This window comes from Tachysurus vachellii, chromosome 10, assembly GCF_030014155.1.
Source record: "Tachysurus vachellii isolate PV-2020 chromosome 10, HZAU_Pvac_v1, whole genome shotgun sequence".
NCBI lineage: Eukaryota > Metazoa > Chordata > Actinopteri > Siluriformes > Bagridae > Tachysurus > Tachysurus vachellii.
In genome coordinates, this window is record NC_083469.1 from 19,185,108 (window position 1) to 19,198,676 (window position 13,569).

The 13,569-nt window shown below is 37.9% G+C and overlaps 1 protein-coding gene across 1 annotated transcript; it reads left to right on the forward strand.

The window, feature by feature from the left end:
- Window positions 1-1,915: 1,915 nt before the first annotated feature.
- On the forward strand, window positions 1,916-13,569 carry abraxas2 (abraxas 2, BRISC complex subunit). Its single transcript, XM_060880122.1, has 9 exons — window positions 1,916-2,043; window positions 4,724-4,814; window positions 6,676-6,712; window positions 7,370-7,436; window positions 8,634-8,824; window positions 8,935-9,057; window positions 9,850-9,934; window positions 10,925-11,042; window positions 11,177-13,569. Exons 1-9 carry the CDS (start codon window positions 1,972-1,974, stop codon window positions 11,644-11,646), a joined length of 1,254 nt encoding a protein of 417 aa, XP_060736105.1. The 5' UTR covers window positions 1,916-1,971; the 3' UTR covers window positions 11,647-13,569.

Here is a 13,569-nt window from a genome sequence, read left to right on the forward strand (position 1 = left end):
CGACCCTGGAGGTGTGAGGCGAACGTGCTAACCACTTAGCCACCGTGCCCCCGTAAAATATTTGTATTACCAATAAATATTTTACCCTTGATATCTGTAAAATTTTAGATCTTCCTCCTGTAATGCATTCCTCAGAAGGATCAATACTTTTTGGGGTAATTGCATCCATTAAAACAGCAAATTCTTTAGGTCTAACTGGTATTTTAAATGTATTCAAAAATTCTCTATATGTCAATAAATTTCCATCATTATTTAAAAACTGACTAACTAATATAATATTGTTTTCAACCCAGTATTCAAAAAAAGAGATGTATTTTTTATAGGATGTCTTTGTTGTTCCAAATATAATAACTCCTAGGTGAAAAGTTATGCTTATAGGCCAGTGTCTATGCCATGAGAGCTTGTTTATGAAATTTTGCAAGCTTAACTGGTATTTTTTCGATTGAATAATTACACTTTAATAAAAATGAGAGGTCACCCAATTGCTTGAATGCATAGTTGGGAAAGGGGTTCCAAATACTATCTTTATCTTTTAAATATTGAATAAGTCAATTTATTTTAAATACATTGTTTAAAGCATCATAACTCAACACTTCTAAACCACCATGATCTTTGGAATTGCATAAATAATGAGGCTTGTTTTTCCAAATAAAATCAAAAAGCATTTTATCTAACTGTTTGGTAACTTTAGAGGGAATGTCTAATGATAATGACACATATACTGATCTGGAGATTCCTTTGTAACCAGATATTAAACTTCTTATTCGATTTCTTAATAATTGGATTAAAGTTTAAACTATTACACAGATATTCATCTTTACATATAACAACTCCCAGATTTGTTATTTGATTTGCAATTGGAATATTAAAGATTAGGTAAATGACAATCTTTAAGAGGAAACAGAACTGACTTATTCACATTCATTCTTATCCCTGATACATCTGAAAAATCTTTTATGCATATCACTGCTTTACTGATTTCATTCCTATCTTTCACAAAACAAGGCAGTGCCATCTGAAAATTGACACAACTTAAATGTTATATGTTGTAAATGTTGTAATTCCTTGAAAATGTCATTTTTTTTATGTGAAGGGCCATTATTTGTGTTGCTAATAAAAACAAAAAGGGCGATATCGGACATCCCTGTCTAATCTCTCTATTTATTTCAAATCTTCCAAATGTCCCCCTTGCTAATTTTTACAGAACAAAACCCAAAAAAAAGTCAATTGCTTTAAATAAAACGTTGTGCTCTATGGTATGAAATGCCTTGTGAAAATCAATAAAAAAAGATAAAACTATCATCTAAGACATATTCATTGTAGTCTATCATGTCTAGGATCAATCTAATATTATTACTAATGTGCCTTCCTTGAATATATCCAGTCTGTTCCTCATCTATAAAATGTTCCAATCCTTTTTTCAGTCTTTTGGCAAAAATTAAAGCAAATAGTTTGGCATCATTGTTTAATAGACTAATGGGTCTCCAATTTTTTAAATATGGAGTATTTTTATTTGGTTTTGAAATTAATGTAATAACACCTTGTCTTAAAGAAGTGGGCAATTCCCCATTTTCAACAGATTCTATGAAGACAGCTAACAGAAAGGGAGCTAATTTATCTCTAAATGTTTTATAGAACTCACTAACAAGTCCATCATTACCTGGAGAACGATTATCTTTAAGGTTGCCAATACAACTCTTTAACTTCCTCTAATCTTAAATCACCATCACAAAAAAAAAAACAATTTAAAATCATCATCAATAACTTTGGCCTTGTCTATAACACTATCCAGAAAGCCATTCATATCATGAGATACAAAATTGGAAGTATATACAGGTCTTTATAAAACTGAGTAAGTACGTCTACTGTTATAACAGGAACCTTCCGTCATTGGCGGACTGACGTCATTCCAAAACATCTGTGAGAAACGCGTGCGCGAGGGATTGTGGGAGAGGCGGGTATGTTTCCATCATGGCGGCGTCGATTTCGGGTTATACTTTTAGTTCTGTGTGTTATCACAGCGCCAACAGCAACTCAGACCATGTAAGTACACACCGCGTTTAGAGCACAACCTGGTCTCTTAACCGTACTGTAAAATACAGGAGCTTTAGCAGCACGTTATTAGCCGGAGTGCCATCTTCCTGCTGTGGCAGCTAAACGCTAGCGAGCTAACGAGCTAACTCTCTTGCTGGTGCTTCTGATAGGCGATGACAGCAGGCTAGTAGCTTCTCCTGCCTGTTGTTTTTAGTATAACCTTCCGTGTCTTACAGTCACATGTCCTATTAAATCATTGTAGAAGTTATGTAATGTGTGTCATGTGAACTGGTAACTTAGTAACATGTAACTCTGTGTATACTGATTGTACTTGACTAGCCTGCTAACTTATAGACACGTATATTATCCTAATGCTAGAGGTTTATTTCATTAGAAGTTTAATAAGACTTTGTTTTGTCTCCGTCTTACAGCTTGGTTTGTTCTCATGTCTGTGAGTCGTTGTTGTTTCATGACACGTCAAATACTGTACGATTCACAAGAATACAGGTTCAGAAGTTGTGTAACTAAACACACAAGGAAGTGAAGTAAACAACTCATGACATTGTCTCCAAGCAGCTTTACAAAACATAAACTTAAAACAAAAAGTTATTATAAAGATTAATATAAAGATTATTAGAATACAAAAATTCAAGATTAATATTAGATAGATTTAAACGTGTTTGTATTTATCTCCAATGAGCAAGTCTGAGGTGACTGTGGGGAGGAAAAACTCCCTTGAATGATAAAGGAAGGAACCTTGAGAGGAACCAGATTCAAAGGGGAACCTCATCCTCATATGGGTTAACAACCTTTTGATTAAATCACGTAATATTCATGCCTTAGAAAGTATTTATGCTGATCGTATGCTTTTCTGATCATCCACTTCACATTTCAGTTCTCTTTTCCATTTCGGTAGTTGATATCGGTCTTGTTCTTAAAGCGAGGAGCGTACAACATAATACAGACTTCTGTTGTGAAAGAAGTACAAGTTTTCTGAATTCGCACCTACTTGTGGTGTCAATTCCTAGATTGTATAATTATATTCTCTATCTATCTATCTATCTATCTATCTATCTATCTATCTATCTCCTTCACTGCTGCACTGTATGGTGCTCATTTTAAAACTGTAAACAGTTTAGTTATCTACATATGAGACAGTTTGTTTATAAAACTGTAAATAGATCAGAGACTGTGTTTAGCAGGAAGTAGAACAGACTTACTTGTCTAAAGAAATGTCTGTATTTAGCCCTGTTTCTAGTCCTGAACAAACAGAGTGACTATATAGCGTTGATCCTAAACTGTTTATTGTGGTTAATATGGCGTGCAATATGGAGGATTATTCATATTATAAATAATGAATTTATTTATATAAATAATTAGTGTACCACATGTAATAGTTTTTTTTTTGTGTGTGTGTGTGTTTTTTTTTTCATATAGAACAACGGCTTGGATTATGTGTTATGACATTAACTGCTGGTGGGGAATTCTGGGATCATGGTATACCCTGACCACAAAATGATGTTGTGAAGCTGTTAGAAATATTACTTTAAATGCAGAACTCTACATTTGAATATAATTTGGAACTTGAACTGAAAACTGACTTTTGTGGTTGTCAGAAGAGTAATGTGCAGGAAACCAAAGGAAGTTAAACTGCATGTTTCCTTGGAATTAAACAATAGCATTTACATTGACTGAAAACTAAGCATAGTGCTTCTTGGTCCATTGCTTACTGACCATTTCAGACTACAATTGTACGGATGTGGTAGCTCAGTGTTTAAGGTGTTGGATTACTGATCATAAGGTTGTGAGTTTAAATCCCAGGTCCACCAAGGTGCCACTGATGGCCCCCTGTGCAAGGCCAAGCAAAGCTGTATAAAATAAGATCAAATGTAAGTCACTTTGGATCAGTGCATCTGCCAAATGCCATAAATGTAATTTGGAAACTGAATGCTACCTTTATAATGAGTCATTTTTACTTTCCAAATAACCTCTAAGTAACCTGCAGGGAAAATCAGTCAAACACTGACATCTCCTTTCTGCTTTAAGTCCTATTTAAAAATTCTAATTAAAAACTCCTTTATTATGTGTGTCTACCTAGGATTCTTTAAGTTAGTAAGAAAACCACCAAGCTGATGGACTTTCAGCACCGAGAGTTGTTCAAGAAAACCTAAAATAGTAATTTAACGTCAAAGCAGTCAGAAGGGATTTGACACAAATATTCCGGACTCATAAATCATTTGTCGGCACAGATTGACACAACACTACCTTAGGCATGAGCTAATTTGTCCAAGCAATCTAGGCTTTCTGACAGGCGGGCATTTAGCTGCCTTTCTTCTTTTTACAGATGCTTAAACATAAACACACGCTTGTGTTAATGGCTCCCTGTGGTGGAAAAAGAAAAAAATACTTTTCAACATTTGACTGTGCAGTTAGAGACCTGCTGAAACATGTGCTTGTGGTTCCAGTTGTCTTGGTAGGTCGGTTTGCTGGTGTTATGATTGCTAGGAATTTTTTACATTTGCTATTGTTCCGATTTTATTTTTTTTTCCTTTAATTGTCAGTCTACCTGTAAGCTGCCTGACCGTCACCAGCTGAACCTCCTACACATGTCAGATGATGTTTACCACTCCGCCCACAATGGCCTAATGCAATTTTACATTCCTTTCTACTTTTTTGTTTCTTTTTGCAGGAGGGATTTCTGTTGGGAGAAGTGAGACAAGAGGAGACTTTAAGCATAAGTGACTCTCATATTAGTACATCAGAATTCCTGCATATAGTAGGTAAATCAGTGCCCTCTTACCTTTTTACTATCCAGATTACCATGTTATTTTTATAATAATAACTATATATGTGTGTGCATGTGCGTGTATGTATCTCAAACTTCCAACACAATCGAGACAGTTTCTCTGGAGGTTGTTTGTGATTAGGTTCTGAAGGTGAAAACGGCAGGAGGAGAGATTTTACTGTGAGATCATGTAGAGAAGAGCCAGCAGTGCTATGAGGGAGATGCGTATAAACACAGTATTTAAAAAAAAAAAAAAAAAAAAAAGTGAATTCCAGTCACTACAGTTGTAGGTCTATGTATTTGTATCTGCTTCGTATTTGTTTAGCAGATCCTCAAATGAGCAGGCACAGTGGGTGTCTTCCTGTATGCCATTAAACTGTCAAACATTTAGTTTTACATTTTTTTTTTTTATTATTATTACAACAGAACTGGGTGTGTATGTTTGTAGAGACACCAACTGCTCACTGATGGTCACGATTAAATCAGCCTCTCTCTATCTCTCTCTCTGTTTCACTCTCACACACACACACACGCACGCACACACACAGCAGATTTTTCTCAGCATGGCCTTTGAGCTAAAATAGTACACTTAACTACATTTTAAACATTTTTTTCTTACAATAAAGAAACTAGAAAGAAACCACAGCGTCCTTTGTTTGAGAAATTGCAGAACAAAGGTCCAAAGCTTTCTAAGCTTAAGCATCATTTACCCATTTATTATAAACAGATCATTGCAACTTCTTAAGCACATAAACAATTATTACAATTATTTAAATATTTGTGTTTGGCTTGGTCATCTATATAAAACTATAACGTCATGACTGTCACTAGAGAATATATGGAATGCAGTTCTTTTGTTTTGGAAGTTAGAGATGTAACCAGACTTGTTTGTATGGATTTGTTTGGTCTTTGTATTCTGTTACCGCATAGTTTACGATAAAAAAAAAAACATTTCCTGAGCCACGAATGTGGTGCAGAGCTAATTAGGGGAAAAAACTCGATTTGTTTTGGGTCTGTTAAGATATCTCTGATAAAATGATATCTGAGTCACATTTAGGAAAACAACATGTTTATATGGATAAAAGTGCCTGTAGCATAACCACCATATGTGGTTCTTTGCCGAAATTTTGCCGCAGTATGAAATAAGAAGCAACCAATTATGTAGATGTCTTTGTTTTTGTTTTTTTTGCCTCTTCCCAGAAGAGTGGAGCTTATTTTAACAGCAAACAGACTATTTTAACCTTAACAGACTAAACTTTGGCTTGGGAGAATTCATGGTGTCTACCGTCAGTCCGTCTGAATTCTCCTAAGCCAAAGTTTGACTTAGAAAGTCTAAAGTTTGAAAGTCTGTTAAAGTTAAAATATTGAAATGCGACTGAATTAAAAAACCGAATGCGACCTTTACATTGAGTCATTTTTGCTTTCCAAATAACCTCCAGATAGCCTGCAGGGAAAAACACTCAAGCACTGATGTCATCTACTTTCTGCTTATTTAAGCTGCTATAAGTCTTATTTAAAAATTCAAATGAAAAACTGCACATACTAGTGAGTACATTGGATTTTTAAGGTTTTTTTTAAGTGTGTAGTAGATTTTTAAGTGTTATTTCCCAGGAGACTTGAGCTTATTATAACAGCAAAGTTGGTCTAAATCTGGAACGAGACATTTCAAGCTCATAGGTGTGATGTCAGGTGTCCACGTATACGTTTGCCAATGTATTGTGTTTAGTCTTAACTTTGTTAGTGTTTACATTCTATTCATACTGTGGGTATAACGGGAGTATGAAATTAATCTTCGTTTTATATGATGATAAAAACTTAGTTACTAACCTAGTTCTATATTTGTTCTTGCTTTTCAGAGGTCCATAATCATGAACCATGTGCACAGCTCTTCAGGTAAGGTTTACAAGCTCTTTAGGTAAGGCAGGTGACAAATTAAAGGAGAAAATCTGCTATTATGAACAGAGTAGCATAAGGCAGATGATGCAGGATGACAATTAAGCAATTATCATCCTGCCCTGAGCTGAGATTGTTAAATATGCCGAGCAAACCCTGTTGAACCTGATTTCAGATCGAGATCGCAAGAGGAAAAGATACTTTAAATGGTGATTTAAATATTAGTCCAGTTTAAGAGAATGTTTATCTGGCCATTTCACTAAAGTGACATTGGTTTCTCTTTATGGATCCACCATAAAGTGTTTCAGTAAGGTTCTGGGCCAAAGAATTAAGATGGAGAGATGGACATCATTCTTCTAATTTTTAGTTTGGTGTTTTGATGATGATGATGATGATGATGATGATGATGGGGTTGAGGGTGGTGGTGAAGAGTAAAAACACATCAGTTCAAAATCCACAACAGCCATAATATATGACTTGCTGTAAGCTAATATCGATTGTGCAACTACTTTAAGCTGAAACTCAAATGTATTTCTTCCGTCTGTGTAAGTTTACTGTATCGGCTTTCAGATAATGGCATATTAGTGTCACATAACACATTGTACGTTCTCTGTCCTTGGTGTTTGGTGCAAACAGATCCCCTTCTGTATGTTTCAGCTTTTATGACTACGCAGGTAAAGTCAATGAAGAAAATCTCAACCGAATCCTCAAAGACAGAAGAAAAGTAAGCTGTGCTGATGAATGAACGGATGTTTTATCACTTCTGTATTTGACAGGGTTTCCGCGGGGTCATAAAAAGTCATAAATTTAACAATAAGAATTTAAGGCCATAAAAAGACATAAAAACGTCCGGATTTTCCATACAAGGTCATAAAAAACATTTAGCCACGTCTTAATTTGATATGCTCGGCCATTCATTTGTTCTTCAATCAAAATGCGCTCACGGCGGCAATGGCATTCATTTGTATCGCCTGTTGTAGTTCTGTATGAGGAATCTGGGTGGTATCACACTGGTATCACAGCGTTCCAGAACTACAAGGTCCATGCGGCAGCATACAGACTTGTCGGAAGGACTTTCACAGAAACCCGCGTGAACTCCGAGCATACTGAATCATACTGAGTCACTGCTTAGTTTAATTGAAATCATCCTGGCTATCACAATGGGAAAATGTACCTTTAACGATCTGTGGCTCGAAGACGGTGCGTTTAGTAGCTGGCTCAAGCCCGTCGCTAACAATCGGTATCAAGCCTATTGCACTCTGTGTAAGAAGACGTTGGAGCTGTCTAGTTTAGGCATAAAAGCCTTGAAGTCGCATGCAAAGTCGGAAAAGCATATCGTTGCTGTAAAAGGCCTGCAGCGGGTGCAGGCGATCCGTCAGTTTTGTTCGGCTCCGTCACTAATGTTACCCGGTCCAAGTACAGCGCGGGATTCCGTTTCTGTCGCATCCAGTGCCACACACAGTGTTTTCGGATCAACCTCCACACTGAAAGCGGAGGTCCTGTGGGTGTTGAATACTGTAATAATAGAATTACTCTTTAAATAATAAAACTTGTTAGTTTCAATGAAAGTCAATAATAAAGACTTTTGAAAGGAATTTTAATGGCTGAAGTTATTTATCGTAATTCGTGTAGGTAATAAATTCAATCATAATGGTCATAAAAAGGTCTTAAAAAGTCTTAAATTTGACTGATTAAACCCTGTAGAAACCCTGATTTGACTCAGTTTATCCAGGTCTATAATCGATTTAACTTTTCACTGTGTTTAGATAATTGGCTCTCTCACTAATGTGTACTGTATGTTTGCTGTATAGAACTTATTAAAGCTCAGATGTTTTCAAAGACAGGGTTTTTTTTGTTTGTTTGTTTCTTTTTTTTTCATTTCTGAATGTTGTATAAGTGCCCTTTCATATTTGCCCTACAGAATGTTATTGGCTGGTACCGGTTCCGCAGGAACTCGCAGCAGCAGATGTCGTTCAGGGAACAGGTGATCCATAAGCAGCTCACGCACATACTGGGCATCCCAGATCTCGTCTTCCTTCTTTTTAGCTTCATCTCAACAGCCAACAGTTCAACACATGCACTAGAGTACGTTCTTTTCAGGCCCAACAGAAGGTAAGGCTACACTCCACACTTCTCTGGCTTGATCTACTGCAATGCCTGCACACCCACACAGTGATTAATAGTGTCTGATGGGGGTTTTTTGGTGGCTTTCTGACTTTCAGCAGGTATAATCAGCGGATATCTTTGAGCATCCCAAACCTGGGCAACACCAGTCAGCAGGAATACAAAGTGTCCTCTGTCCCCAACACATCCAAGAACTATGCCAGTGTTATTAAAGAACATGGGTGAGTGTCTGCTGCTTGTATTCAGAATGTATGCACGGATACAACCAAAAATCTGCCCGCTGCCCAATGAAAGGAAGGGCATTTAATTTTAGAGCAACTAAAGTACAAAGGTCTTAAAAATGATGTTTGATAGAAAGCAAAAAAATGCAGGGCTGATGTCACATCTATCTTTAAGATGCAAGTTGGATGGAAGTATTGTTATCATTTCCTGTAGCATCAGTACCAGGCAAAAGTCGTTTATTACCGAGGCGGTACAAAGGCACTGTATATATCCAAACATTACTTTTCTATCAAACAATATAAAAGTTCAGACAAATCGTTGTATGCAAAGGAAAGAAAGCAACATATTACGTAACAGACCACTCTTCAGGCAAAACAAACATAATGCAGACTGCTGGGATCTGCATGGAAAAGAGAGAAGCATATGTGACGGTCTTTAGATGAACTGTGGCAGATTGTCTAAAACTGTTTTTCTGGGTACTGGGTTGCCAAATCAAATAATGTTCTATTTAACAAGCTAGTGGCAATTTGCAGTCTGCAAAGTTTAGTCAGCATAATGTCCCTTATTACTCACAAACGACAGCCTAGCGGCTAGAAAGATAGTGTACACTGAGCCAGTATTTTTTCCTCAGAAACATGTCACATCACGACTGCTCACAACCGCCTGGTTTTGGTCCACACAGAAGAAATTCACCAAAGTGTAAATCTGGTGTAACAGTGTCAGGGTGGGGCCTGGAAAGCATGTGTTAATTGTCTATTGTGATTTATTTTTTATGTGAATTGCATTTTCAGAGCTGAGTTTTTCGACAAGGATGGAGTGATGAAAGATATTCGAGCCATTTTCCAGGTGTACACTGCCCTTCAGGAGAAAGTGCAGGTACTGTAAGTTAAAACATAACACAGCCATATAGCACATGTTGATTACTTACCCAGACTTGTACGCAATATGTTTATGTATAAGTACCGGGGATGTCTTCATATTTTGTCATTTATGGTGGAATAGCTGGCCATTCTGCAAAACACTTGCACTTGACCAGTTGATGGACAACCTTATGGTTAAAAAAAATGGGATTTTATCATGGACATAAGACTGAGTGGTCAATGAACAGGACCTTTAAGGTTACACTTATAATCCTAACAATCCTTTTAATTACCTTCAATTCTAAATGTTTTTGATCATTTATAAAGAACAATTCAGTGGATTGTGTAGGAACTGGATCCACATATTGACATATCAAGGAGCCCTGCTTTTGTGTGTGTGTATAATAGTCATCTGCGTTTGATCAAATCCCTTTAGTTCACTTCAGAATTTAGCTCTGTTAGTCATTAATCATTTATTCATTCATTTTCTACCGCTTATCCGAACTATCTCGGGTCACGGGGAGCCTGTGCCTATCTCCGGCGTCATCGGGCATCAAGGCAGGATACACCCTGGACGGAGTGCCAACCCATCGCAGGGCACACACATACACACTCTCATTCACTCACGCACTCACACACTACGGACAATTTTCCAGAGATGCCAATCAACCTACCATGCATGTCTTTGGACCGGGGGAGGAAACCGGAGTACCCGGAGGAAACCCCCGAGGCACGGGGAGAACATGCAAACTCCACACACACAAGGTGGAGGCGGGAATCGAACCCCCAACCCTGGAGGTATGAGGCGAACGTGCTAACCACTAAGCCACCGTGACCCCGTCATTAATCAGAAATTATAAATAAACTGACCTAATATTTCTAATAAAACAACTCATGTCCATGTCTTCTAGGTACAGTTAATTTCTATAAGTGTCATGGTCTTATTTCTTCTTTGGCTTGTACTCTGTCGGATCATGTGCCGTAACACTGCTCGGTCTGTTACTAGGCTGTTTGTGCGGAGGTGGATCAAAGTGAACGAGTGAAGGAGAAAATCCAGGAGGAAGTTAAGAAGCTGAAAGAGGAGATTGCTCTCAGAAAATGTAGCAGTGCTGCAGAGGAGAGGAGTATGGAGCATTTTTGCAGTCATTTGATTGATTTTTACGATACGATACACCAGTTATTATATTTTTACTTCTTCAGAGTTGTATTCTTTATTCACTATTTCCATCGTCAATGATGTCGTCCTTTGCCTTCTTAGGAAATCAAGAGATTCAGAATTCTGATGTCCACTCGCTGCAGGACGAATCAGTTCTGTCTGATTCATCTCCTCCCTCGCTGACACGCGTGGCTCTCCAGAGCCCTCCGCTTGAGCCGAGCCTGGATTGGCATGCAAACTCCGAGCCTGTGGCACTTTACACCAATGAGCTGGCACCCGACCCACCCAGTGCCATCCTGCTGCCCCGCCCCCAGGCAGTGGGCTCGCCTGGACATCCTTCACCTAGTCCAGGCATAGGCATGGGCAATGGAGACGGCTCCAGCTCCGACTCTCTAAACCGGCACACCATTGGCCAGGAAGATCATGATGACGATGATGAAGATGAGGACAGTAGTGAATATGAGAACTTGGTTAGTGAGCAGTTTCAATCCCCTCATTTGACTGAATCTTTAGGACGGCCGGCCACACTCTGGCCTGACGGTGACGCTCATAGCTCTAGTGGTTCGTCCTGATCCAGCACCCAAATCAGGGGAGAAAAGAACAAACAGACAGAGCTAGGCATTATAAGAAATGAGAGGCGGAAGGAGAGGCCCGGGAGAGAATGGCAGGTGACCGCTGTATCTCGCTGCAGGACAGCAGCAGGGGAAAATCCCTTATTTTACACCTGCCATTTTGACCAAGTGAACTCTCTCTCTCTCTCTCTCTCTCTCTCTCTCTCTCTCTCTTTCGCGCTCTCTCTTGCTCTCTATCTCTGCCTCTTTCTCTGCCTCTTTCTCTCACACATCTCAACTCCACCTGAGAGGAGAGATGTCATTCCATTCATCAATTACTTTTAAGCACTGCTACCGACTTAGATCATGCGATTAATAGCATTTACCACTTGCACTACTTTTGGCCTTCTCTCAATCCCCCATTCAAGTAGAAAAAGCAAAGGGAAAGACGTCTTTTGCGGCCTTCAATCTCATCTCCGTGCGAGCTTTAATGCCACTGACAGTTGTTTTTCAGATGGACTTGAAACGAATCTGACTGCTTTTATCCTCGACTCATGAACACTGAACTTTCGCTCTACATTAACAGTTGTTGGCCTCTTTATGGAAACTACCAAAAAAAGGATACTTTGGCCATTTGTTATTTTGATTAGGGGTGCTTCTAATACTTTTACAAATACAGATTAGTAATACCATTTGATTTGATTTAAAAAAGCAAAAGTCTCCCTAAACAAACAGCTATTTTGTGTTCATCTGCACTTTTCGTTGTACTTTATAAGAATCCTTTCACTCATATGGTCGGAGTAAACGTCTCTCTTCCATACCACAGAACTCCAGCTTGTCATGTGTTAAACCGAAGAGGGCGAATACGAAGCCTTCACAAACCTTTCAATCTCAGGATTCTTTTACAGCAGCTTGCTTAATTTCATCTCAGTCCCTGCCTTCATGGCTTTGGTGCAAATACAAAAACTGGATTTGTCACAGCAGTGGAGTGGTACATGTGTCCAGCTCTTCTTTCTGTTTTGATTTGAAGCTTCAAAGGTTGGTAATTGGTTATCAGAACATTGAACTTAACTCAGATTTACTTGCTTACTACGAAACAAATACCACATCAACATCGTTTTTTTGCATTTATCATGTGAAAACAGAATTGTTTTTTTTTTTTTCCTGCAAAGTTAAACTTTAAGCTTTTGATTTGCTTCGCCTAACTAGATCTAACAGGAAACTGGTCTGTCTTACAGGTGCATTCGATCCAACCTTAGGAAATAGTACATTTATTTCTCCACAGTAAGACTCCACAATAACTAATTGCCTATAATGGATTGTGTATGGAGTCTGCCTCGTGACATGTGACATCTGAAACAATTCATCTGCTTCATTCTTATTAATAGCCATGTCACCAGCTCCTATTTGATATCTTGAGATAATATTTTACACTTCAGGTGAAATTGGAGTCGCTCAACCTTTTATTTCTTCCAGTGTTAAGAAGAACAAACGCACATAACTGGTTTATTGCTACAATATGCATTTAATCAATATATACAAATAGAGTTTTCTTTCTTTTCTTTTTTTTTTTTTTTTTTGGTCTTATGTATAACCTTGCAAACGACTGTAAGCTTTTACCATGCAGTCCTGGTTGTGGTACATGTTTTAGATGCGAAGGTAAAACCCAGTAACACTTAATGAAGTTACGGTTATCCTGTTAATAGAGCTCTATTTAAATCACGACTGACATTGAGAATTGCAGCACTGTATTATGATGATTTAGCAATATTGTTGTAAGTGTGTGGGAAATTGAAGGCTAGACACAACACGTATACATTATTATACACCTACAGTATATAATGTATAAGGCTTGTATATGTTTGATTTGTATACAAGTCTTATACCATAGTCAGAGCTGTGAAGAATGTTCCAGAATAATAAAAAACTTCTAAACACATACAA

Coding starts and splice junctions, on each gene's coding strand:
- abraxas2 (XM_060880122.1), top strand. CDS start 1,972: ATGGCGGCGTCGATTTCGGGTTATACTTTTAGTTCTGTGTGTTATCAC. Junction 8,825..8,934: donor CTTTTCAGGCCCAACAGAAG/GTAAGGCTACAC, acceptor TCTGACTTTCAG/CAGGTATAATCAGCGGATAT. Junction 9,935..10,924: donor CCCTTCAGGAGAAAGTGCAG/GTACTGTAAGTT, acceptor GTCTGTTACTAG/GCTGTTTGTGCGGAGGTGGA.